The following is a 25112-nucleotide window of genomic DNA, read 5'->3' as shown; positions in this document are numbered from 1 at the left end:
GCTATTTTCGGATGTCGCTAAAACGGTCCTAGGTTGCTTATGCACTCTCGGCAGAAGCATCTCTTCGTTTGAGCGAGCTTGCTGACGAACCTCAGTATCGGGCCTTTGTGAAGCATGTCCGCGGCTTTGTGCGCACCTCCATGTAAGTACGCAAAGAGGGGAGGAAGGGGGGAGGGGTGTGCTGGGTTCCCATGTGGCCACTGGTCAGTGGCTGGGAATTCTTATCAATACCTCGGGATTTTATTTTCAGTGCATTCGCATTTCCTCTGCCACCCCTCCCCCCTTTTTAATGTCCTCCCTCCCTGCATGCGGATTTGACACTGAAAGCAACTTGACGTTTTGCTTTTGTATCCTACATACCAATTAATTTATTATCTCACGACCGAATTCTCTGTAAATATATTTTCCTATACTACAACTAAGCAGCTCTCATGGACGGTCTGTATGTTTCTTTAGCTGCCACTATATTGGGGAAAGGTAAGATTCGCAGCAGGATCCGCACTCTGCCAATGCCCCATTGTGACGCAATTCAGACCAAGTACCATTTCAAAAATAACGCAGGATTGCCCGTCACAAGCTGTCCCGTGATCCTACACCATAATACAGAGGCACCAATCCGGACTTTACTCGAGATTCATTTTGAATATCATTTTAAGCTCGCCAAGGACATGTATCAGCCATGACTGTTCTTCATACAGAAAGCCTGCTTGTCATGCCTTTATAGCGGTGTTTACTGAGATGTTCCAGTCATGCTGGATCTGGAAGGCTGTAAATCTCTGAACTTCAATGGTTTTCATGCCTCAGACCTATAATAAACAAAAACAACCAGTTATATTAGTACCAACTACAGCTGAAAACTAGAACGGCACTTGGTAGAAAATATAATACCTCCACCAGGATGGACAGTTCACGTTTTGTATCCCACTGATAGGTCGGATCTGCATCCGGACCTGAACCAAAATCGAATCCGCTCGTTTTTGTCATCAAACCAACTCATCTACCTGGTTTTGTCACCAATCGTCCAATTTTTTTTTTCAGATATCATGTTATATATCCTTTTTGGCACCATCTCTCAATGGTAAAAAAAATCACTGATAAGATTCAAAAATTCTTGCATCCAGATAAGGATCTTCATCAAAATCTAATCAATTCGTCCTTGTCACACACCCAACCTGTCTACCAAATTTCGGCCGAATCTATCCAAAACTTTTTGAGATATCCTGCTTAAAGACAGACAGACAGACAGACAGACAGACAGACAGAGATGAATGCATAACCTCGCTCCATCCACCTTCATTGGCAGAAGTAATAATATTATCCTCCATACGTTAACAATCTTGGTCACTCAATCAAGTTTGGGTTATTTAGACTTTAATAAACCATCAAGAAGATTGATGTTTAAAGCTGCAGCAAAAAAACAACCTTGGAGTGCGCCACTGCAATGTTAGGCCAAATAGACGAATTTCCTTTTTTTTTTTTTAGATCAGTTTCTCCTCGGTGTCATGTTGTGTTTTTTTTTTTTTTTTTTTTTTAGCTTCACCAAAGGTGGACAGATGTTATGTTTTCACCCTTCTTCGTTGGTCTGCTTGTCTTTCAGTGAGCAGGATATCTCAAAAAGTTAAGGTTGGATTCGGACAAATCCTGGTGGATAGGTTGTGTGTGACAAGGACAAATTGATTAGATTTGGGGAAGATCCGTATCCGGATCCAGCCTATCGGTGGGATAGAAAACGCAAACCGTTTAACCCAGTGGAGGTATGTGCTTCACTGGGTGCCATTCCAGTTTTCTATTATTTTCAGATGTACATACATACAAAGAGTTGCCTTGCAAGGGGGGGAGTTGGGGGAGATGCATGTGACCTAATTCTGGATATCCCTGGAACTATGCAGAATATAATGATTGGCCGAGCTGTTGTTTTTCCAATGATTTTCAGATGCACGCGCACGTGCGCGCGCACGCACGCACGCACGCACGCACGCACGCACGCACGCACGCACACACACACACACACACACACACCGCCAGTCAAAAGTTTTAGAACACCCCCATTTTTCCAGTTTTTACTGAAATTTAAGCAGTTTAATGTTTCAATGTACTCTGAAATTAAAGAGAGAACAAATAAACAATTACAGATAAAAAAAGAAATCATTGAATCGTTTTGTTGAACAAAATTTAATCTAAATTTTTGACTCATCAAAGAAGCCACCTTTTGCAGATATAACAGCCGAACATACTCGTGGCATTCTTTCTACAATGGAAATCAAATATTGTTTGGAAAGTTCTTTCCAACACTGTTGCAGAAGTTCCCACAAATGTGTTGCACTTATAGGTTGCTTTGCTTTCAACTTTCTGTCCAGTTCATCCCAAACCAGCTCAATGGGGTTTAAGCCTGGAGACTGTGCTGGCCATTCCGTGATTGAAGCCTACCGTCTTGTCCTTTTCTTCGAATATAGTTCTGACATAGCCTGGAGGTATGTTTTGGGTCGTTATCTTGCTGTAGGATGAACCCCTGACCAACTAGGCATAGACCAGAGGATATTGCATGGTGCTGCGAAATGCTGTGGCAGCCCTTTTGGTTCAGGGTGCCAGTCACTCTCTGCAAGTCACCGAATCTGGATCCAGTAAAAGAGCCCCAGATCATCATCATTACTCTTCCATGTTTGACAGTTGGTGTCAGACTAAGGAACCATCATTTTGCCAACTCGACGGCGTACAAAAACCCTGCATGATGAACCGAAGATTTCAAATTTTGATTAATCGGCCCATAAGACCTTATTCCAGGTTCAGTGGTCCACTGGGGGTGCTTCATGGCCCAAGCAAGCCTCTTTTTCTTATTTTGCCATCTTAGCAATGGCTTTCTTACTTGACCTGTCAAACCTGCAGCTCAGTCTTCTCTTTACAGTTGAAATTGAGACTTCCTGACTTCGACCAGTGTTAAGCTATGCTTGAAGCTGCTGTCCTGTGAGCCGCCTATCACGCAAGCTGTTGACTCTCAGAAACTTGTCTTCTGATTGTGTTGTGCCTTTCGGTCTGCCAGACCTCTTCCTGTCAGAGTTTCCTCCAGTTTCCAAGTGCATTTTGATGGTGTAGAAAACTGTACTCACTGACACCTTGGCTTCTTTGCAATTTCTCCAAAGGAAAGACCTACACTTTTAAGGGTTATAATGCTCTGTCTGTCTTCCTTTATTAATTGTCTTTTTCTAGCCATAATGACAGCAATATACTACTTCCTGCAATGCAATATTGTCCAAATAATGCTTCAGAGGGTGTAGCAACACACTGTTCCAACACTGCTTTTATACAGACAGAGGGTTTGTAACTAATCAACAAAAGTTGGGACACCTGTCGGAATTGTTTGCATCAACTTTCAAGGCTTAATTTACTTCCATTGCTGCAGAACAGCTGCAGTTGCTAACCCATTACTTGTTCCCTGAAAAGGGCCTTTTTAACAACTCTGAAATTTACATTATTTTTCAGTTTTTGGTAACCTAAACTTTTTTTTAACCTCTGGCAGCTTACTGCTTAGATTTGTACCATGTCAGGGTATTCACTGGACTTGAACTGCTTAAATTTCAGTAAAAACTGAAAAATGGGGGTGTTCTTAAACTTTTGACCAGTAATGTACATACATACATACATACATACATACATACATACATACATACATACAATTGCCTTGCAGGGGGAGTTTTGTTTTTTTTAGTAGAAAAACTAAAACCAAAACACATAGCAACTAGCAGTATCTTTCTTCAAAAGTAAGCAAGTTTCGAGGCTAAAAACAGACTATATTGTGAACACCCTACTCGTGCTATTTTGGGTTGGACTTCACCTCAGAAAAGGTTCCCATCATATTTTTTGTGTAACACATTCCTACCTTTATCATATTACTAAGCGACTGCACACAACATACACGACTTTTTTGGGAGTTTTTTGACACCTTCTTCCCCCCTCCCACCCATCCCCCAAGGTATTAAATGCTCGGGGATGCGAAGCCTGACCCCCACCCTAAAAAAAACATGTGACTGAACGAGAGCATAGGAGACTAAAAAAATATGTGAATATGTGACTGAATGTGATGTTGTCTTTTAAAAACTCTGATGAGCTTCAATTCTGCAAGTTATTATTATTGTTATTAATCTTTGGTGTCTGACAGCTTGGTCATTGAGATAGTGTTTCCCTTGAATTCCCACCAAACTTTACAAACTTCGAGTTGAACTTTCTGATTTCTCGTTTTTTGGAAATTCCCTCTCATAGCTTTGAATTGATGATTTAAACAGCACCTCTGCTATTTTTGGTTGAATTCAACCGAAAGCAAAATCGTTCTAAATTGACATGTCTTGTCATGGTGAAGGTAAATTCAAGATGGTTGCAGCCATGAAGGTGGTGTCACTTGGCTGTAGCTCTGACACCCACCCCCCTCCCCGACACTGCGACACTCCAGAAAACACCTACCCCCCCCCCTCTCCTTCACCCTCCAAAGTGTCACATATGTCGTGTATGTCCCATTTAGAGATATAGAGTATTGTACTTGATGCCAATGCATAATTTATGTTGATGTGTGATTTTATATACAGCATGTACAGAATTTAATTGTAATGGATCATAATGGGTTTGTAAATGTGTACCTTGTGCTGCAGGACAATGGCAGCTCATGGAGTTGATGGACTGATTTGAAGGTTATCCAGCCGTCCTCCTTGGGACGGCAAAAGGGAGCTGCTTGCTCGAGTACGTGGAGTGCAGGAAGTTTTTGAAGACCCTCAAAAATCTAGGGCAGAAAGAAATATCTCAAACATGGATGTAAATATGAGAAGAGGGATGGAGGTGGAGACAGGCAGAGAGATTGAGGCAGGACTTGGTACAATGGCCTGTGTGCTTCGAAAGACAAAGCAGGAACCAGAATCCGAATCAACAATAAAAGCAGATGTAATGATCGAAAAACTGGACAATGAGCCAGCTCTTGAAACAAAAGAAAAACAAGAGATGCAGATGAAAGCTGGAACAAAGACAGATATAGTGCTGATAAGAGGCATGAGTCAAGGAGATACAGAGACTGAAAATAGTAGGGAGGTGATTCCAAGAAGATCAGGACAAAAAATGAGGAACAGAATGCGAAAGGGAACCGAGACAGAGATAGAGACAGAGCCAGAAACAGCATTTGAGGAGAGTGTCACAGAGCTGGCATGGGGAGGCGAATCAGATGCACAAACTGCCATGAACCAAGATGGAAATGGTGGAGATGAGACTCAAATCAAGGCAAAGAGACCCTCACGGCACAAGCGCAAGTCGAGCCGTTCGGTTCACACCTACGGAATGCTTATGGTCGGCTCGATATATCGGGTGTGTCGACATATTGGCTGCGGAAACTTTGGAGAGCTGCGTCTCGGTGTGTGCAATTCACACCATCATGTACATCTCACTATGCTGAGTGTTGCTATCTTCATGCTAATGTCATTGGGTACTCGGGTCATCCCAAATGTTCTGTCACCCCATCTAAACAACATAGTACTATTGACAAACTTCATTCACACTATTCTACACACACTTTCCACACTCGTCAATTCAATTAGTCCAGAAGTCAACTCACTTTTTGATCCGAACACAGAAATCTTCTCGTGTCCTAAACATGGTGAACCTGGCTGTGTTAACTCTTCAGTGGATTCAGAATGTCTTTACCTCATCTTGGTGGATATTTTTTCTTTTAAAATGTATTGATGGATTTCCCGTGCCTTTTTATTATGCATCAGCGTGAATTTAGCAAGTCTGGATATCATTTTTACTGAGGCTGTCGCAGCCACGTCCTCCATACAGGATGCCATTATTTTAAATCCTGAAACCAAACAAATAGTGACAAACTTGATATTTATCAAACATGTCAGTAAGTAATGAGCCAGCTTACATGTATTTTTGTGATGAACTCAATCTTTTACTTTAAAACATTACATGAGAGGTGACAGAAGTTTTGGAATGACCATCGTATGAATATTTTATTGTTTTTATTTGAGCACACTAATATCTCACTCTGCAGGCATCTTTTAATAATTTTAATTTCATTCACCACTTTAATGAAATTATTACAGTGTTTTCATTGCATTTTCTACTTTAAGCTTTAGGTTCTGAAGAAGTAAGATCTCTCCCTCCCTCCCCCAAACCCTCCCCCACCAGTAGTGACCAGTATGCACCAGCCCTGAATCCTACAAAACCCAAACACTGAGTATAGAATAAATATACACCCCTACCCTCAATGTGAGTTTCATGATGTCTTTCTCCATGATTTCCAGAGGGTAATATTTCAAATCGGTTGTAATTATTACAAAGGACAGAACAGAAAACTACGAGAAACTAGAGAAGTCATAGAACATAATACCCCGTGCAGTGTTTAAGTATATACAGTACTGTACTTCAATTTTAATAAAATAATGATTTTAACGATCGTTAAAAAAAAATCCAAAAGTTTTGTGCAATTGAAGGAGTCCACAAACAGTCCCGAATATCAACCTTATACACCACCCCATTGATCCTTTGTTTAACTTGAAGTACTGCAAAACTGGAGGTTCTTTGAAATTTTATGATGGGCGATTTATGTTCTACAGTGTTCAAGTATGTATAATTAAATTTAAATAAAAGAAAGATTGCAAAAGTCATATAAATAAATAAATTCTGGGTTTTACCACCACTTTCTGCAGTCTATTACATCACCCTATCTAACACAACATTAATTTTTTTGTGCCTGTTGTTTGTGTCCTTTATAGCATCCATAAAAACAGTAAGTTTCCTGTTTGTAATGGTTTTCAATTTTGTTTAACTGCCAGGCAGACAAATAGAGTAAGAATATTATCTCACTCCTCTCTGTGCATGTGAAAAGACCACTGACACCATCGACAACACTCACCTCTGGTCGGATCCTCATGCCCAAGGTCGGTTTACCATACTGGCAAGATGAATGAAGTAGATAGGGAACTCTGCCAGTGACTATGTGGCGGCGACCAAATTGGCCAAGTGAACCATCGCTGTCTGCCATTCTTATCTCTGTGGGCTTTCATTACAATCTGTAATCTCAGACCAATCGCCCCGGGGGTGCTACCGCAGATCAAATGCAAGGATAAGTCAGAACACAAATCAACAGTTTCATCAAATGTTTTCAAGAAATGTTTTGGAGGAGTGGTAAGGGAGAAAATCAAAGTGAGACATGGCAGGAATATTCAAACACAAAAATGGCATGAAAATCAAGTTAAGGCATCACAAGCAATTCAAGGACACTTACAAGCACATGTACATTTCCCATTACCACGACGCTACAATACATGGATATGGACTCCCGAAGAAGAACACAGATAGATTGGGAAGAGGGACAGAGGAGGTAGTGTATGACGAGAGGAAGACTGGGGAATTTGTTGCACCCTTGTGCACCTTCATCGACTTTGGTTGAGGCAACTGGCACACTCTACTCGGCTGTTTTCATCCCTCCTCACGGTCTCTCGTTCACTCCAGCGACAATGTCACAGTCATTTCGGAAAGCTGTGGAGTCTCATTTGCCTCCATACGATGAGATAGCTCATTCTGTGGCAAGAGAGCCGACGGCATTACTTGAGGGAGTGTGGACCTATTCTAGGTGCTGAAAACGGTGTGTCAGGCCATGTTGATGTCAGGAAAGCTGCGGACAGATTGGAGAGAGAGTGGCGTTGTGGTTCATGTGAATATAAGTGTATGTCTGGAGATGTGCAAGACTGAACTGTGTAAAAAGTGATAGGAAAGGGAAAGATGTGCAACTCCATCCTGTTTGAGCGGACTCAAGAGAAAAGGTGGCAGAATCGAAAAGCAGACTCATCAGTAAAGAGCGCTACTCAGGTGGTGTTTGAAGAGAAGAGAGAGAGACTCGCTGGTGAATTAGGGCAAAGAGAGAGAAAGAGAGGGGGAGAGAGGGGGGGGAAGAGAGAGAGAGAGAGAGAGAGAGAGAGAGAGAGAGAGAGAGAGAGAGAGAGAGAGAGAGAGAGAGAGAGAGAGAAAAAAAAAGAGAGAGAGAGAGAGAAAGAAAGAGAGAGAGAGAGAGAGAGAGAGAGAGAGAGAGAGAGAAAGAAAGAGAGAGAGAGAGAGAGAGAGAGAGAGAAAGAAAGAGAGAGAGAACAGTTTTGTTCATTCCCATTATATCCCATCCCACCACCCCATGCACTGGTGGGTGCCTTCACACTGGATGCATACCATTGCTCCAGATGCGCCGCTTCGGTGTTACAACTCGGAGGTGCAAGAAGGATGAAGTTTTTATGGGTTTCAGGAAAGTTCTCAAGGTGCCCCAGCTTCCTCAAGACCCGCAGATGCTATCGCGTTGTGGTCCCCGTCCCTTCACGCTGGGCAGGAGGCATGCGAATTGTGAAATTTGAAGGGATTGAGAATACGTGTGGTGCAGGATGGAGAGGATTGTATAGAGAGGGGAAGAACAGAACCTTACACGAGCTCACATGCGCAATGCATGTTTATCTGAAGAGTACAAGCCAACTCAATTGCTCAACAGAATACCACAACATAACTGATTCGATTTTATGTGTGGGTGCTTTTACCTGCTTGAGAGATGCACAACATCCTATTGCGGATTCACAACCATCAAACAAGAAAAAGAGCAATCAGAGATTGGAGACCCTCACCAGGACTTGTTTGTGTGTTGTGTTTTGTGTGGCGTTTGTGTACTGGTGTGTTACATAATTAATAAGAGACATAATTAGAACTCCCACTTTATAACTGCTGGCAGTGATGACGGGAAACCAAGACATCCTGCTTTGATGCAACTCCGCTTTGATTGGACACCTGATGCTGACCCATGACATTTATTATTATTCATTATTCAATAGGTACAGAAGACCAAATAGGTGCAGTCCTGTATTGGAGTAATCAGAAGGAACCCAAACAGGAAAAAAAGCAAAGATGAAGTAATCAGGAGAAACCTGCATAGGATTGGCATTTCAGCTGCTACTCCTCTACCCTCAAATCTATCCAGACACAGCCAAGGGAGCCTTAATCAAAAAAAAAAAAAAAAGAACCCATGTCAAAAAATTAAATAATTTTGGCTTCCAGACCATGTGTCTGATCAAGTTGAAATTTAAAACTTATATTAGAAATCATTACTAGATCATAAATGTGAAGTTTCACTTCGATTTATTAAGCTATTCCAGAGAAAGCATTATTTAATATTTTTCTTCAATCCAATATGGCTGCCAAACCATGTGGCCGATAAATTATTCCGTAACAAACTTGTACACCCATGGCTTGGGAAATATTTGTGTGAAGTTTCCCCCTGATTTGTCCAGCTGTTCTGGAGAAGAAGATTTTTTATGGGTTTTAGGATAAATCCAATATCGCTGACAAACCATGTGACCAAATGACATCACATGTGTGAACCTTTTGTTCCGCATGGAGAGGCAGTTATACATGTGAAGTTTTGCCTCGATATGTTCAGCCACTTCAGAGAAGAAGGTTTTTGAGGGTTATTTATTTTAAACAATATGACTGCCAAATCACGTGACCGATGACATCATGAATTTTTTTTCTCTGGACCATTTTATTGCTAGATGACCCTCAAAAATTTTCATACTGATCAGATGTGATGTTCTACATATGCAATTATGACATCATAACAAGGGAACCTATGATGTCAAAAAAATCACACTCATTCCACATGTGGAGTACTTGCTATGTGCCAAGTTTCAACATTTCCCTTGGTGCGGTTTCAGAGATGCAGAGGTCTAAAGTTTTTCCATTTTTCCACTATGGCTGTCACAGCACGTCACCTATGATGTCATAATTATCATGAAAACATTCTACATGAGTAGTCGCACGAATTGTGAAAATTTCGTCTCAATCCGACAGGGAGTTGTGGAGAAAAACATGAAAGTTCTGTGTACAAACAAACAGACAAACAGACAGACAGACAGACAGACAGAAAGACAGACAAACAAACAAACAAACGGACCCAAATCCAATACCTCCTTTGGCGAGGGTAAACGTCTTTGTCTGCAAATTTTATTCTCTCAAAACAAATTTTAAATCAGTGCAAAAAGTTGACCTCATAGAAGTTGCATAATCACCCTCTCATTTTGTGTACTAGGCCAAGAAAATCCCCGCTCTACATTAAAAACTGGGAGCATGTATGTATATATATATATATATATATATATATATATATATATATATATATATATATATATATATATATATATATTTCTATATATACACAGACACACACACACATACATATTGTTGCGCCAAAACCGCATGCCTCAGAGGCAATAGCACCCAACATCCAGTAATCCCAAGGCAGTTATTTTGTTAGTCAGTGCAGTTCGACCTCCTCTCATGTCTGGTGGGTTAACGGGATGAAGTGCATTGCGTGGGTCTCATAGTTAGGTCTATTAACTATGTCTCTATCTTCTATTCTGATGTCAACTCCAATCCTTTCCTTTTAGCCATTGTGCAAAACAAGCATGCAAGCACACTCGCCATTCAATATGCGATTTATAATAAGCACACGATGATGCCTCCCATGGCTTGGAATCACCGCTCTCCCTCCACTACACAACCCACCCATGGGAATCATGCACCATTATTTCGTTCAAATCTACGTGCCAATTTCCAACCGGCATCTCACCTTGCTTCGCACCTCGCTCAACAAACCTTACCACTTCGACCACAAATGCCTCCCGCACACGGGAAAAATATTCCCACACCTCCTCGTACCTCTGCATCACTACAATTCACCATTCTATATCGAGGAGTACTCGATCATGACTCGGGCTGTCCTGGCCATCCGACTGATGCTTGGTCAAGCAGCAGACGTGAATAGCTTGATCATATCTCACCAGGGACATCCCGGGTGAGCATGCAAAATTGATACGACCCTCAACCAGTCTTGCCAGACAATGGCAAGACGAGGGCAATGAGGAGGGGTCGCAAGAAGGGTGATCTGGGAGTTTGGTACAAGGCCCGGGTGTGCATTTTGGCTCTTGAGAGGGGGCCCATAAGTGGTGGGGAAGGTCCATTGCTATTCGATATTCAGACTGCACTCGGAGCATGTTCAGGGTAGAGGTGCCGGCTCAGGGGGAATACCCTATGTTGAGTCAGGAGCTTCGACCCATGCCAAAGTGGATGGGCATCGAGACAATTCCTGGTCCCAGAGCCTGGCAGGGCGTGGCTAGGGCTTATGTGGCCAAATGGAGAAGCAGGATTTAGGTCACAGCTCGTCCTTTTGGGTTGTCACCCCACCCTTCAGCCAGGGCTTATAAAAGGGGGAGCATGGAGCTGTTCGCTCTCTCTTCTCTTCGTTGCCTCTTCTTCGCTGCCTCCCCTTTACTGGCTCTTCACTCGCTGTCTCATTATTGCTGTGCGATTGCCAGGACGTGCTTCTTCTTGAGAATCTGATCTGGGGTGACTGTTGAGACTCCCTGCTGTGCTGTTTACTTTCCGCCACCCCTGTGCAGTCAGATGGACCAGTGCGGAGCGCATGTTGCCACGAGCCCCGGCAAAGTGATTAAACAGGAGATATCATGCCACATCTCAAGGTGGGAATGCTCAGACGGAGCGTCCCACAGTGGTAAACGTTAGACAAACAGACCTTTACATGGCTAGGATAGGGATCTTTCTCCTCACGCATCTTCTATCCTCTCACTCTATATCGTCTTCTTTGGATGCACAAAGAGCATCATTACTGACTCACAATCCCATTTTCCTCTGGTACTACACCATACCCCCCACTCCCACACCTTAGACACCACCAGTTTTCCTCCCACCTACCACTCCCAAAACGTTCTGGGTTGCGTTGGTCTGCCGACTGTACTTTTGCCGTACTTTTATGTACACGATATTTCAAAAACCGTTGAAGATTTAGCTTTCATATCACCATACACAGATCTATTCCTCATACCAGACATAAGGCTTGGGACCTAGAGCATCAGCTCCTCGTTTTGATATCAATATCCCCCTTTTGGTCAGAGACAGGAGACATTAAAATGAGCTCCATCCAACTGACTGGCTGATCATCTGTCCATGTATTTTTGTGCACGCGATATTTCAAAAACTGTTGAACACTTGGCTTTCACATTGCAGATATCTATTCCTCATGAGATTATCTCAACCTGATATATCACAACTGTGATGAGCTGAATTATGTTATCATGGAAACCATCTCGGTAACTTGGCTTGTGTATGCGATATTTCAAAAACAGTTGAAAACTTAGCTTTCATATTGCAGATATCTATTCTTCATACCACGCAAAAGGCTGGGGATCTCGAGTACCATCTCCTCATTTTGCTATCAATATCGCCCTCCAACAAGGTCAGAGACAGGGGACATTAAAATGAGCTCCGTCTGACCGATCATCCGTCCATGACCGATCATCTGTCCATGAACTTTTGTGCACGTCATATTTCAAAAACCGTAGAACATTTAGCTTTTGTATTGCAGTTGTCTATTCCTCATGAGATTATCTCAACCTGAGCAGATCACGGCCATGATTGGCTGAATTATGTTGCCATGGCAACCATCTCAGTAACTTGGCTTGTGTACACGATATTTCAAAAACCGTTAAAGATTTAGCTTTCATATTACACAGATCTATTCCTCATTCCACCCAAAAGGTAGTGGATCTAGAGTATCAGCTCCTTATTATTAGTTAAAATGCATGCATGGTGAAGGATAAGATGTGGTGATCTTACACACAACAGTCGTGCATTCTGTCTGCCAAGTGTGTTACACTTTTCGTGGATTGATTTTCATTGTGTATATTGGGTTTCATCTCGTCGTCCTTGAGTGAGCAAAGATTGAGTGTCAAATTTTGTTTTGACCCAGCAGTGATAGTTTCAGAAAAGACAGCATGCTAAAACAAGTCTATGTGAACATTCAATTCTCCTATTTACAAATAGTGGTCATTTTCATATTTTCAGAGACCGAAGAATGCTCACATGCAATAACTGCAAGGAAAATGCTGTTGAACAACTTTTATGACCATTAGAGATGAGTGTAACCTCAATTTTGCTCAAAACAGAGTGAATAAGTGTTTCCATGTGATTGGTGGTGTTTCTTGTTCCTTCAACATGATAATGCTAAGTTGTGCACACTGCAATTTCAGTGCAACAGTTTCTGATTTAGCAGATATTGTGCCAATTTAGCAGCTATTGTGCCACCTAGTTGAGCAGATATTGTGCCAAATGACTTCTTCCAGTTCCAAATTCCTGAAAAATGCACAAAAACCTCTGACTGCCTGTTTGGATTCCATTATGGTCAATCAACTATGGACATGCTGCTGCTTCTCTTACAGCAATGCTTTGGAAGCCATAAATCTCAAACCAGAGGTGATAACAGTCTCCTATACATATCTTTGACTTCTCCATAGACAGGACCCAGCGAAGGAAAAAAAAACTACCATTTTTTTCCTGTCAAGGTTTTCTTCGTGGTTCCATCATCCTTAGCCTATGTTGCCTGCTCTTTCAATTTAGCTAAGGGGCCACCTTGGAATTGGCATCAAATCCAAAATGGCCACCAATTTGTTGAGTGAATCTCACATTTTAATGTTTGGAAATCAATTTCTAACCACAAAATGAGACTTTTTTTCTGGATGCATGTTCGGGATATGCATTATTTGTTGATTTTGGAATGATTTGCATTTGGTCTCAAATACAATATTATGGCTAAAACCGAAAATGACCACCATACTCGAATGATTATTTCACTTTGCATACATTTTTCACTTTGCACTTTGATTTCACTTTGCATACATTTTTTGGCTGGAAAATCTATCTTTTCCCATGAAATTTTACTTTTTTTCTGGGTGCATTGTAGAACTTATCAAATCACTTTATTTTAGAGTCAGAACAGCTCCCAAAGGAGAGAAGAAAGGGCTCCAGCCACAGTGAGGATAAAGGAGCCAGCAACTCATGGGAGGACGAATTTTCAGAGTGATAGTGACATTGTGCAATACCATATTTCAGCTACTTCTGACAGTCATGATGAAGTTCACTCACCTGAATCTCAGATAGACACTGATTTAGACATCAGTGAATGACACTAATGCAAATGGACATTGTTGTAAAATTAAAGGCCTTGACCGAATGTCGCTGAACATTCACTACTTGTGAGTTAGCATCATGTTTAGATGCTAATAAAACTCTGGCACTCATCTTATTGCACAAAAGAAGCATTAATTTTTTTGGTTCGGCCATTTTAAAGACTATATCAGATTGGTATCATTAATAATTACAAAACAAACTGTGCTGTGTATCTAAATGTACTAAGCAACTTCCGAGCTCAAATTTAAAGACATACAGTCCACTAAGAGAAACAACAGTTAAGCTACTCAATTTTCCAGCCAAAAAGTGCACAAGTAAGTATCAGTAGAGTCTCATGGCCAATTTGGATTTTGGATGCCATATTGGATTGTGAGATCAACTGAAAATCATTCCAAAATTAAATAATTATATATATTCCACCATGAGACCAGAAAAAAAGAGTATTCTGTCATTTGAAAAATGATTTCGGAGCAGAAAAATGTGACATTCAATGGGTAGCCATTTTTGATTTTGGCAGCCATATGGCATTTTTGTGGATTACAAATTACTCTTAATTAAAGTGATTTGATAAGTTCTGCCATGCATCCAGAAAAAAAAACGTGAAATTTCATGGGCAAAAATAGATTTTCCAGCCAAAAAATGTCTGCAAAGTGAAATTCAGTAGAGTTTGGTGGCCATTTTGGATTTTCGCCACCATTTTGGATTTCATGCCAAATGCAAACGATTCCAAAATCAACGAATGATGCATATCTCTAACATGCGATCAGAAAAAGTCCACGGTACTTCAACTTCATATTTTGTGTTTAGAAAATTGATTTCCGAGCATTAAAATGTGACATTCAATGGGGATGTATATATTGGTGACCATGTTGGACTTGAGGCCAAATCCAGGGTGGCCCCTCTGCTAAATTGAAAGGGCATTGGTGAATGATGACAAAACCACTGAGAAAAACTTGGAAGGAAAAAAATGTTAGTTTTTTGTCTTGCCTGGGACCTAACAGTCTCCCATCTGTCTCTGCTTGCCAAGCTCACTGCCTATGGCATACAAGGTCACCTTCATATGTGAATCTCTGACTTCCTCCACTCATACAGTCAACATGTGGCTACAAAACCCTCTCCTCTCCACCAAAGAGGGCCGGAGTGTCCTCATCTTGAGCCCAGTCTCGTTCCTCATCTACATAAATGTCTTCCCGATTCTCTGAAAAACCCTCTCTTCCTTTTTGCAGATGAACCGACATATTTATTGAGATGGTCACCCACTAGAAAACGTTTGGTTTCTTGAAACTCTCTGCCTCACCATCAGCCTCATATGACCTCTGCTGGTTAACCATTTAGCCAAGCTATAGCCTTTAAAGTCAGCCACAGACTAGACATCCTCTGTTGTTCCATTTATTTTCTTGAAAAGTTAGAATTACTCAGCCTTCAGTTGGAGACAGGATATTTACATTAGGAAAGAGCTGAAAGCAAGGATATTTGATAGAGAGGTTTAAGATGATGAAGGGTATAGACAAAATAAGTGCAGAATAATTTTTCATCAGAATGGACACTGACAGGACAAGGGGCCACAGCTTAAGAGAAAAGAAGAGGAGAGTGAGGACAGTCCTAAGGCAGGGATCTTTCACTCAATGTCATAAATACATGATATTGTTTCCCAGCAGAGGTTGTGACACCAGAAACAAAAGGTAGTTTTAAAATTTTCGTGGATGTGCTCCTAAAAATTGTGAGGTTTTCCGAAATGACGTTATTTGGATACAATTTTCCCACACATAATGTTATATTGGCCAGGGAAAAATTTTGGTCACCTCAAAATAACTTTCCTTAAAGTACTGCGCACATTAGAGACAAAATAAACAAATCAATACATACCATGATTGAAATAATGTATGTACACAAATAGAAAATTTAACAGTGTGGGTTGAGAGTGAAGGGAGTCGATGATAAATGGGGTTTCTGGGACTCCCATTCAAATGAATGGGGAAAAGGGAAAAACTTTCTGACTCAAGCCCCAAAAGCCCAAAAGAGGAGACTGGTTTTCTCGCCACCTATCCCCTTCCCTTCCATACAAGCAAATGTAAAATTGAAACTGATTTTCTCCACACCTATCCCCTTCCCTCCCATACAAGCAAATGTAAAATTGAGACTATGAAAGATTGAGACTTACTGATTAAAGCACTTCTTCCCTTTTGTATTTTCATTCCACTCAAAGAGCGAACCAATGAATATTTGCCCCTGTTCTACTTTAGGGAATAACTTAATTTTCTTAAAACATTCATTTCCATTGAGTATATTCACAAAGAATAACTTGGAACTTAGTTCTTGGTATAAGTGTCTTTATGCCTGGTGTTGGCTTAATGGTTAGGGTGGTGGGCTTAGGATCTGAGTATCCTGAGTTCAAAAATCCCACTCGGCTGTTGAATTAATACCAAGTGGGGTTGACTCTGCCTGTCATCCTTCCGAGGTCGGCAAAATGAGTGCCAGCATGCTGGTATCCTGTGTCGGAGTGGCGACCCGTCCAGGATTGTACCCAATCGCCAAGGAGACTGCTTCGGCAGCACCAACGCTCTGCACAGAGTATGGTCCCAGTGGATGGATGGATAAGTGTCTTTGTTGAGCAGAAATGAAATGATAAACTTCTCTTAATGCTCTTGTTTGACCACCTCCTGAGCCACATATCATTTTGAGATTGCAGTAAATCGTTTTTCCATTGTTCAATTGATAACCATCAAAGTTTTCAGTCCATTCAAGGATATGAATTTTTTTTCTTTACATCCTCCAATTTATTTGTAATTAAATTTATCCGCTTATTTGTTTTATCTGCTTTTACCCTGGTTATTTCTTCAATAACACTTATTTGATGTTTGGATATGGACACCCAGCAGGATTAAAAACAAAACCTGTCAAAGGGCGGAGGAGCTCCTTGTGAGCCAACGGCCATCCATATCTAGTGCCCAACTGTGTCTGCGGACGTCCTCCTGCAGTTGGGGTCACTTCTTATTAGGAGGTTGGTGGCAGGATTTGCACTCCGGCCACCGTAAAACCCTTCATTCCGCAAAACGCAAAAACGCAAAAAAATCTGAAAACCCACTCCATGGGAGTACCTCCTGTGCAGCTTCCCTTCGCAGGGCAGCTCACCGGATGACGGGATTGGGGCAAAGCCTTCGGGACCCCCAATCGTTGATAGGAGGGAAACCACGGGGTAACATCCCTGGGTCAGATTGCGGGAGAGTGTGTCGGAGTGGTGCTGAGGTGTCGTCCACCAGACGGCGGTCTCCTTGGGTTAACCTGAGGCGGTCCCTTCGGGTGGGTGCCTGGAATGTCCTATCCCTAAGAGAGGATGATCACCTGTCTCTATTATCATCTGAGCTCAAGCGTTTGGACATCGGGATTGCAGCTCTCTCTGAGGTTCGGAGACCGGATTGCGGCGAGATAATGGTGGGTGGTTACACCTACTATTGGTCTGATCGCTCTGATGGTTATCATACCCAAGGAGTTGCTGTAGCTGTGTCCAATAAGCTGAGCCCAATGATAATTGAGGTAACACCGGTCAACGAGCGTATTATGAGATTAAGGATTCGTCACTCCTTAGGTGTCATTTCCCTGGTCTCTGTTTATGCTCCGACTGAGGCGAGTGATCTCACCGTGAAGGATGCATTCTACGCCACACTCGAGTCTGTGGTTGATCAGTGCCCCAGACGAGATACACTTCTAGTCTTGGGGGATTTCAATGCATCGACTGGAACTGATAGGGACGGTTATGAGGTGTGTGTTGGTCCCCATGGGTCAGGAACTATGAACCAGAATAGCACTAAGTTCCTTGACTTTGCAAGAAGTCATGGACTTAGGGTGGCTGGTTCATGGTTTCAGCGCCCACAAGCTCATCGCTGGACTTGGTATTCCAATGCTGGCGGTGTGGCAAAGGAGATTGACCATGTCCTCATTGACGGTCGTTGGAGGATGATCCAGAACTGCAGGGTCTACCGGAGTGCTCAGTTCCTCAATACTGACCACAGGCTTGTTGTAGCAACTCTAAAACTGCACCTTAAATCCTGGAGAATGGTACCATCCCAGCCGAGGCTGGATGTTGCCAAGCTCAGGGATGAGAGAGTAGCTGAGGAGTTTGCGAACAGGCTGAGTGGACACTTGGGGGGTCTGGGTGCTTTGGGGGATCCTGAAGAGTTGTGGAGCGCCTTCAAGACCACCGTCCTTGATGTTGCCGGTGGATGCCTTGGAGCTCACCGCAGGGCAAAGAAGAATTTTGTCTCTCAAGGGACACTGGATACCATTGACCAGAGTCGCAGGGCCAGGCTGAATGGCAGAGCTGAGCTGTTCAGGGAGCTGAGGCGTAAAACTGTACGTGCACTGAGGGTGGACAAGGAGGCCTATGTGCGAGGAATCTGTGAGGGGGTAGAGCATCACCTGTGGACAGGTGATTCTCGTCCCGCTTACAGGGGAATTCGCGCATTACGTTCATCCAAGCCCATCCCTCGGAGCACTACAGTTCGAGCAGAGAGTGGTAGGCTCTTGACAGAGGAGTCTAAAGTGAAGGCCCACTGGGCCGGTTACTTTGAGCGGTTGTACCAGGCTGATCCCCCAACTGTCGAGTTGGACGTCAAGGGTGTTACAATCCCTGTTGCTGACCCTCGAATCAACTGTGGTCCACCTACGCTTGTGGAAACACGGGCTGCGGTGAACCAGTTGAAACGGGGCAAAGCTCCAGGGATCTGTGGCATCCATGCCGAACTTCTCAAGGCTGGTGGAAATGCTGCACTCGTGTCGTTGCATGCAGTTTTGTGCTCTGCCTGGAACACAGGCATCATCCCAACTGACTGGAAGAGGGGCCTTGTTGTCCCTCTCTGGAAAGGGAAGGGTGATCGCCAAGACTGCAACAACTACCGAGGGGTGACGCTGCTCTCAGTGCCGGGCAAGGTCTTTGCTCGGATAATTCTCGATAGGGTTCGCCACGATCTGCTTGAGCACCAGCGTCCAGAGCAGTCAGGCTTTACACCAAAGAGGTCAACGATTGACCGTATCCTTGCACTTCGTGTCCTCACCGAACGCAGACGAGAGTTTCGGCAGGGGCTGCTTGCAGCCTATGTTGATCTCTGTAAAGCGTTCGATTCAGTGAATCGGGACGTCCTCTGGAGGATTCTTGGTCTTCGTGGGGTGCCACCAAAACTGATCGATCTGATGTCTGAACTCTACTCTGGTACTGAGAGTGCTGTGAAGTGTGGTGGTACCATCTCTGATTTATTTCCAGTTGTTACTGGAGTTCGTCAGGGATGTGTACTTGCCCCCACACTTTTCAGCACTTGTATGGACTGGATTCTCGGGAGGATGTCGGAGAGATCAAGTTGCGGTGCGTCATTTGGGAATGTCAAGATCTCGGACCTTGACTTTGCAGATGATGCAGTCATCTTTGCGGAGACTTTAGACATCCTCTTGGGGGCCCTCGAGGTGCTGAATGAGGAGTCGGAGCCGTTGGGATTACGGGTTTCTTGGGTCAAAACTAAGATCCAGGCTTTCGGTGACATCTTGGATGCTGCTGTCCTGTCTGTGTCTGTTTGTGGTGAGGATGTTGAGGTCGTGAAGAGATTCACTTACCTTGGCAGTGATATTCATGTCTCTGCTGGCTGCGAGTCAGAGGTCAATAGACGTCTGGGTCGGGCCTGGGGAGTCATGGATTCACTGGATCATGGGGTGTGGCGCTGCCGGTACCTGTGCGGGAGGACGAAAGTCCGAGTCTTCAGGTCCTTGGTACTTCCAGTCTTGCTCTATGGGTGCGAGACTTGGACTCTGACCAAGGATCTGAGACGGAGACTTAATTCCTTTGGTACCAGGTCTCTTCGGAGAATCCTTGACTATCGCTGGTCGGATTTTGTGTCCAACGAGCGGTTGCTGAGAGAGACTCGGATGAGATTTGTTACCTGCATAGTCCGTGAGCGTCAGTTGCGGCTGTATGGACATGTGGCTCGTTTTCCTGACTCTGATCCTGCTCACCAGATTCTCTCAGCGAGGGAGTCTCATGAGTGGAGGAGGCCAGTGGGTCGACCACGTGCCTCATGGTTGCAACAGGTTGACCATCATCTCAAGGAGATGGGGATGGGCCTGGCATCTGCCTGGGGGATGGCCAGACGGAGGCCCCTGGAGTACCGGCGGAAAGTGGACGCAGCGACGTGCTGTTCTGGCACATGCTCCCATACCTGACCTGACCTGACTTATTTGATATTTCTCACATTCTTTGTTTTCCATTTAAATACCAAGGCTGATTACATCTCCACTCTTTGGTTTGGTTATTGCTTGGTTCTATCATTTATAAATCAGTAAAAAGATGGTGGTAGCCTGTTAAAATTCCCAACCCAATATCTTAACACTTATACTTATAACCATAAGGGAGACTCTTGATTCCATTCTCTAAAATATATCTTTTATCATCAAAAGCTCCTAATGCTTTCTTATTTATCTCTTCTGAAAATAATTGATGTTTATAACTTCTTATTGTATAAATTTCTCTGCACTCTTCCTTCTTTCAGGTTAAACAGTTGTAACAATGTTTAAAGTTTATTGTTTCCTTGATTATATTTTTCTTTATTCCCCTTAGCTTCTTATCACACCTTTCAATGTTATTATTATCAATATACGTAAAGGCATAAGACTTTGATCTCAATCCTATAAATTCACTCATGACCTTCTCACCCAAGTCATCTTTAAACTTACCAATAACTTTTTTATTCTTTGACGAAAACAACACATCACCCGACTTATAATTACTTGGATCATATATATCAATATTATCAATCATATCCTCATATACATCACTTGTCTTAATTTTGAATATAAAACTATGTATGCATATATAACAATGACACATTATCATTATACTTTGATTTTAAATTATTACAGTAATAGTCATACATTAATGACTTTGACAAGTCAAGAATTGATGTTACTATATAAATAGGTTTATCCATTTCAATACTCTCTTTTTTCAAATGAATAGCACAAAAGTTTTCTGAAAACACCTCCGCTTGTTCAAAACTTGGTCTATTAATTAACTTTGAAGCCTGTTTCCAAGATGTAGAAAGTCATGTTTTGTCGATTCCTTACATTTTCCATAGTCTTTCCAAATACAGCATTATTCATTAATTTATAAAAGTACTTCTCAAAATCTGTTTTTGCTTCTGTTCTCCTTTTTGTATTAAAATCAATACACTTCTTTAACCAATGACTTTGTTTAAATTTCAAAATCCTATGAATTTTCCTCACTCTCAACCCAGCAGATAAATATTGTCTCAAGTTTCTTTGATGCAAAACATAACTTTATCATTTAATGTAGTAAGTAGTTTTTCTGTAGATTCACCTTTTATATTAAATGACTGTTGGTAATCACTTAACCATTCTTTTCTTGGACTTTCTTTATCAGGGGCATATCAGTAGGTCTTTATGTTTGTGATGAAATTTTTCTGGATATTTTTAATTAACCTCAAAATAATACCCAACTTCAGCTTCATCCAATTATTTTTGAGGGGAGACAACAATGTCTTCTAAAACTTTTTCATAATGTTTTTCTTTAACCCATTTAAGTTTTCCATAAGGTAAAGTTTGAGACAGCCCACCCATACAAATTGTTAGCATCATAAAACATCAGGTAAGAGTTGTCCTCATTCTTATTATAATCAGGAAGATATTTGTTAATTGCTTTGGCATATCTCTTGGAACATACTTGAGATATTCCTCCTCTTTTAGCCTTCTCTATCAATAAAAGCATATCTATATCACCGATTCATTCCAAATTCTATTTTGTCATTTTTACCATAGCACTCCAAGCTCAACCCGAGGTCGTGTTATAGTGAGCGGGGTCTAATCCATAAGAATTTTTATTATGACAGACTGTTCTAAAAGTTTCAAACACATCAGCCAATAACAATACATCAGTTTTAAGATACAAATCATAATGTTCTCCAAGATTCTTTATATTAAACTTCTCCCAAACCTTTTTAGCTTGTGTATAATCTCTATCGGAAATATGAGTTTTATTCAACTTGCTATAGAAACTTTCCCTTGCAGGAAGTTGTGTTTCTTTAAAGTTCTCAAATGAATCCATGTAGTCATATGGATATATTCCCTTTTGTGAAAAGAGATCAATCTCTTCTTGATTTGAGAAATGTGATTTAAGAATCGGTAAGTTTTTAATAATTGATGCTAAGTTAGATAATGAACTTGCCATAAACTTGTATGTGTCAAGAAATCTAATATGGGTTAATGGGGATGTATGAATTGTTTTTGTGAATGAGATGTATTTTTTATCTGTGTTAGGAATGGCAGAAATATCGCCAGATGTCTTTGAAAGTTCATTTATAAATAGATGTGTGACATAGTGAGCGTTGTTGTGAAGAAAGACAGGAATAAAGTTTGGGGGTTTGTAATTAAGATTACAACGGGAATGAGCTGGGCCTCTATATTTTCCAGTAAGATGACAATGATCCCTAACTTTGACCCCTCCCTCAATTTTCTTTTCACAAATATGACAGATACTGTTCTTTCTAAATTCCTTTTTCTCTCCCTTTGTTAATGACTTTGGTTTATAGGTTTTCAGCATTATTTGTCTGAGTCTTATGCAATCTTTTTCCAATCGTCTGACAAACTCCTTTGAGGCATATTCTCCTCGAAAAGTTCTAACTTGTTGTATTCACCACCAACAGATGATTTGATATAATAACAGAAACCACAAGGAGTATGTTTTTGATATTTATTTATGTATGATTTATTTGGATTTGGAGAAACAGTATCTATCTTTTCAAGGATACTTTCAAAATCAGCATATATCACAAACGGATGTTTTCTAGATTTGTTAAAATCGTTGAATGATATGTTTGAACCTGCTTTTGGTAAATTGATAATGGTAGATTTATGATTACTACAATATTTCTAATGTTGATTTAATCATTCTTTTGTGTGAAAGGAGTTGAGACATCTCTTACAAGGATAAGTTTTACATTTTCTCTTGTATAGTTGTGATTTGGTTAATCTAGATAAATTTTTGATGAAAGCATAATGTGATTTTTCCTTTGAAGTAAAGTAGAGACGGTCAATGTGTGTTTCATCATTTTATAGTTGTTTGAAATTTTTAATATCTGAAGTTTGTTTGTATCCGTTAATCCATATACATTAACAGATAGATTATTCATTTTCTCAAATTTATGAATATCTCTCAATGACATTGGAAACTTTAAATCTTTAACATTTAATGTATTCTCGTATTTCTTAAAATGTTCAACCCCTTCAGGTTTCCATTGTGGAGGATGTAAGGGGGCAAGAACAGACCACAGAAAACATTTATTATCCCGCCCCCTCCCGGAGGGAGGGAGCGGGATATTGTAATCGTCCGGTTTGTTTGTCTGTTTGTTTGTCTGTCTGTCTGTTAGTAACTTTACGGCAAAACTGCTTTAGCAAACACTATCAAATTTAATGCACAGGTGGGCAATGAACCTTGGACGACCCCATTAACTTTTTGGTCCAATTGGATCAAAGGTCAAGGTCAAGAAAATATCAAAATCCTTTTTCACTCATAACTTCGTCAAAAATGATCTGATTTACTTCAAACTAAGCTTATAGTGAACCTTATTCTATTTGTCACTTATAATCCTACCCATTCCTATAGTGAAAAATGCATATTTGTGAAGATCGGTCGGGTCCGAAGTTTTGGGGGTCATGGCCATCGGTCAAAAGTACAAATTTTCCATTAAAACTAAAGCATGGTCACGAAAATACAACTTTACGGGAAAACGGCTGGCTCAAACACTGTCAAATTGTATCCACAGGTGGGTAATGAACCTCGGACGACCCCATTAACTTTTGGGTCAAATTCAAAGGTCAGGTCACCAAAAGGTCAAAATCTTTTTCGCTCATAACTTCGTCAAAAATGGTTTAATTGACTTCAAACTAAGACTAAAATATTCCTTATTCTATTCCTCATAATCAACATTCAGGTTAAGGATATATCAAATTTAAATTTGATCCCCAAAATAACTTCATGCCTTAAATGGGGGGGATTTGTTGTGCCTGGCACCACTTATTATCTTTGTTTTGAATATTAACAACTGCTTTCTTATGTTTTATCTCTTTTGGTAAATCAATATAAGAAGAAGCTTGAAGAGGATCTGATTTTAAGATGTGTATATCGAAAAAGATTATTTTTGTAATAGCAAATCCACTACCGACTACAGTGTTATCAACATCTTGTTCTTGTCTCTAGAGTTAATCTTAAACATCACATCTTACAAAATCTTGGTATGATGAGATAAAGTGAGGGTTTGTCCTCATATAAGTAGTAGTTTCATCGCCTTCTCTTACCATATTCAATTTTACTCCCATATATAAAACTTAAAAGTTTTCATTTCACTTAATGTGTTTTTAATTATAGTTTCAATATTTTGTTTTACCACATCAGCAGCTTCCATGATTGAAGATGGTCCAGGGTCTTGAAAGCAAAGCAATCTTATTTTTATCTGTCCTTTAAATGCCCCATCAGTATTTTCAATGGAAAATTTAGTGGCACCTTCCCTTTCTTCATTGTTGTTGTGTTTGTGTGATTTAAGGTGTTTATTATAAAAAAAATTAAGAATATCATTATCACATCTATCACAATATTTTGTTGCTTGGTCAAGTGGAGATATTTGTCTGAAAAGATTGAATGTGTGTTTATTGGTTTGAAGGTGTTTTTTATTACATTTATATTCATGATTACAAACATCGCAGTATGTTGTATTCACCATATTTAAATAACAAAACTGTGCTTCAAATAAAGTTTTCTTTATGAAAATTCCATTTAATTTATAGGTGAATCTGTGCTGAAAACCATTTTATCCTCCAACTTTTTTCACTTAATAAATACAATGTATCAAGACACAAAGGACAAGTTTCAATCAATCTTTTCATTTGTTAAAGATACTGAGAAATATGTCGAGGAAGTAAGATTGAATAAAGATAAATAAAACAACTATTGGATAAAAACAATTATAGTGAATAACAAGTCTGGAGACGGCAATGGTTCACGAGCGGTATTTGAC

At 41.0% G+C, this 25112-nt stretch overlaps 1 protein-coding gene and 1 long non-coding RNA gene across 2 annotated transcripts in view; both read right to left on the bottom strand.

Annotated features, from left to right (window-relative positions):
• The window catches only part of LOC147030444 (uncharacterized), a 4960-nt gene extending 4910 nt beyond the window's left edge, over positions 1-50 (bottom strand). The window contains exon 1 of the long non-coding RNA XR_015056367.1: positions 1-50. This exon is cut by the window's left edge and continues 74 nt beyond it. This is a non-coding gene — a long non-coding RNA (uncharacterized LOC147030444).
• A 6864-nt stretch (positions 51-6914) lies between these two features.
• LOC147030443 (uncharacterized) overlaps positions 6915-25112 on the bottom strand; it is a 202872-nt gene continuing 184674 nt past the window's right edge. The window contains exon 8 of the mRNA XM_085874490.1: positions 6915-8342. Coding sequence (XP_085730616.1) covers positions 8313-8342 — 30 coding nt within the window. The 3' untranslated portion in view covers positions 6915-8312. The remainder of the gene's footprint in view (positions 8343-25112) is intronic.

Source organism: Eptatretus burgeri, chromosome 3 (genome assembly GCF_056783735.1).
Source record: "Eptatretus burgeri isolate ZD-2024b chromosome 3, Ebu_testis_v1, whole genome shotgun sequence".
In the NCBI taxonomy this organism is placed as follows: Eukaryota; Metazoa; Chordata; class Myxini; order Myxiniformes; family Myxinidae; genus Eptatretus; species Eptatretus burgeri.
The sequence above is the reverse complement of the archived record's forward strand: the minus strand, read 5'-3'. Positions and strand labels throughout refer to the sequence as shown.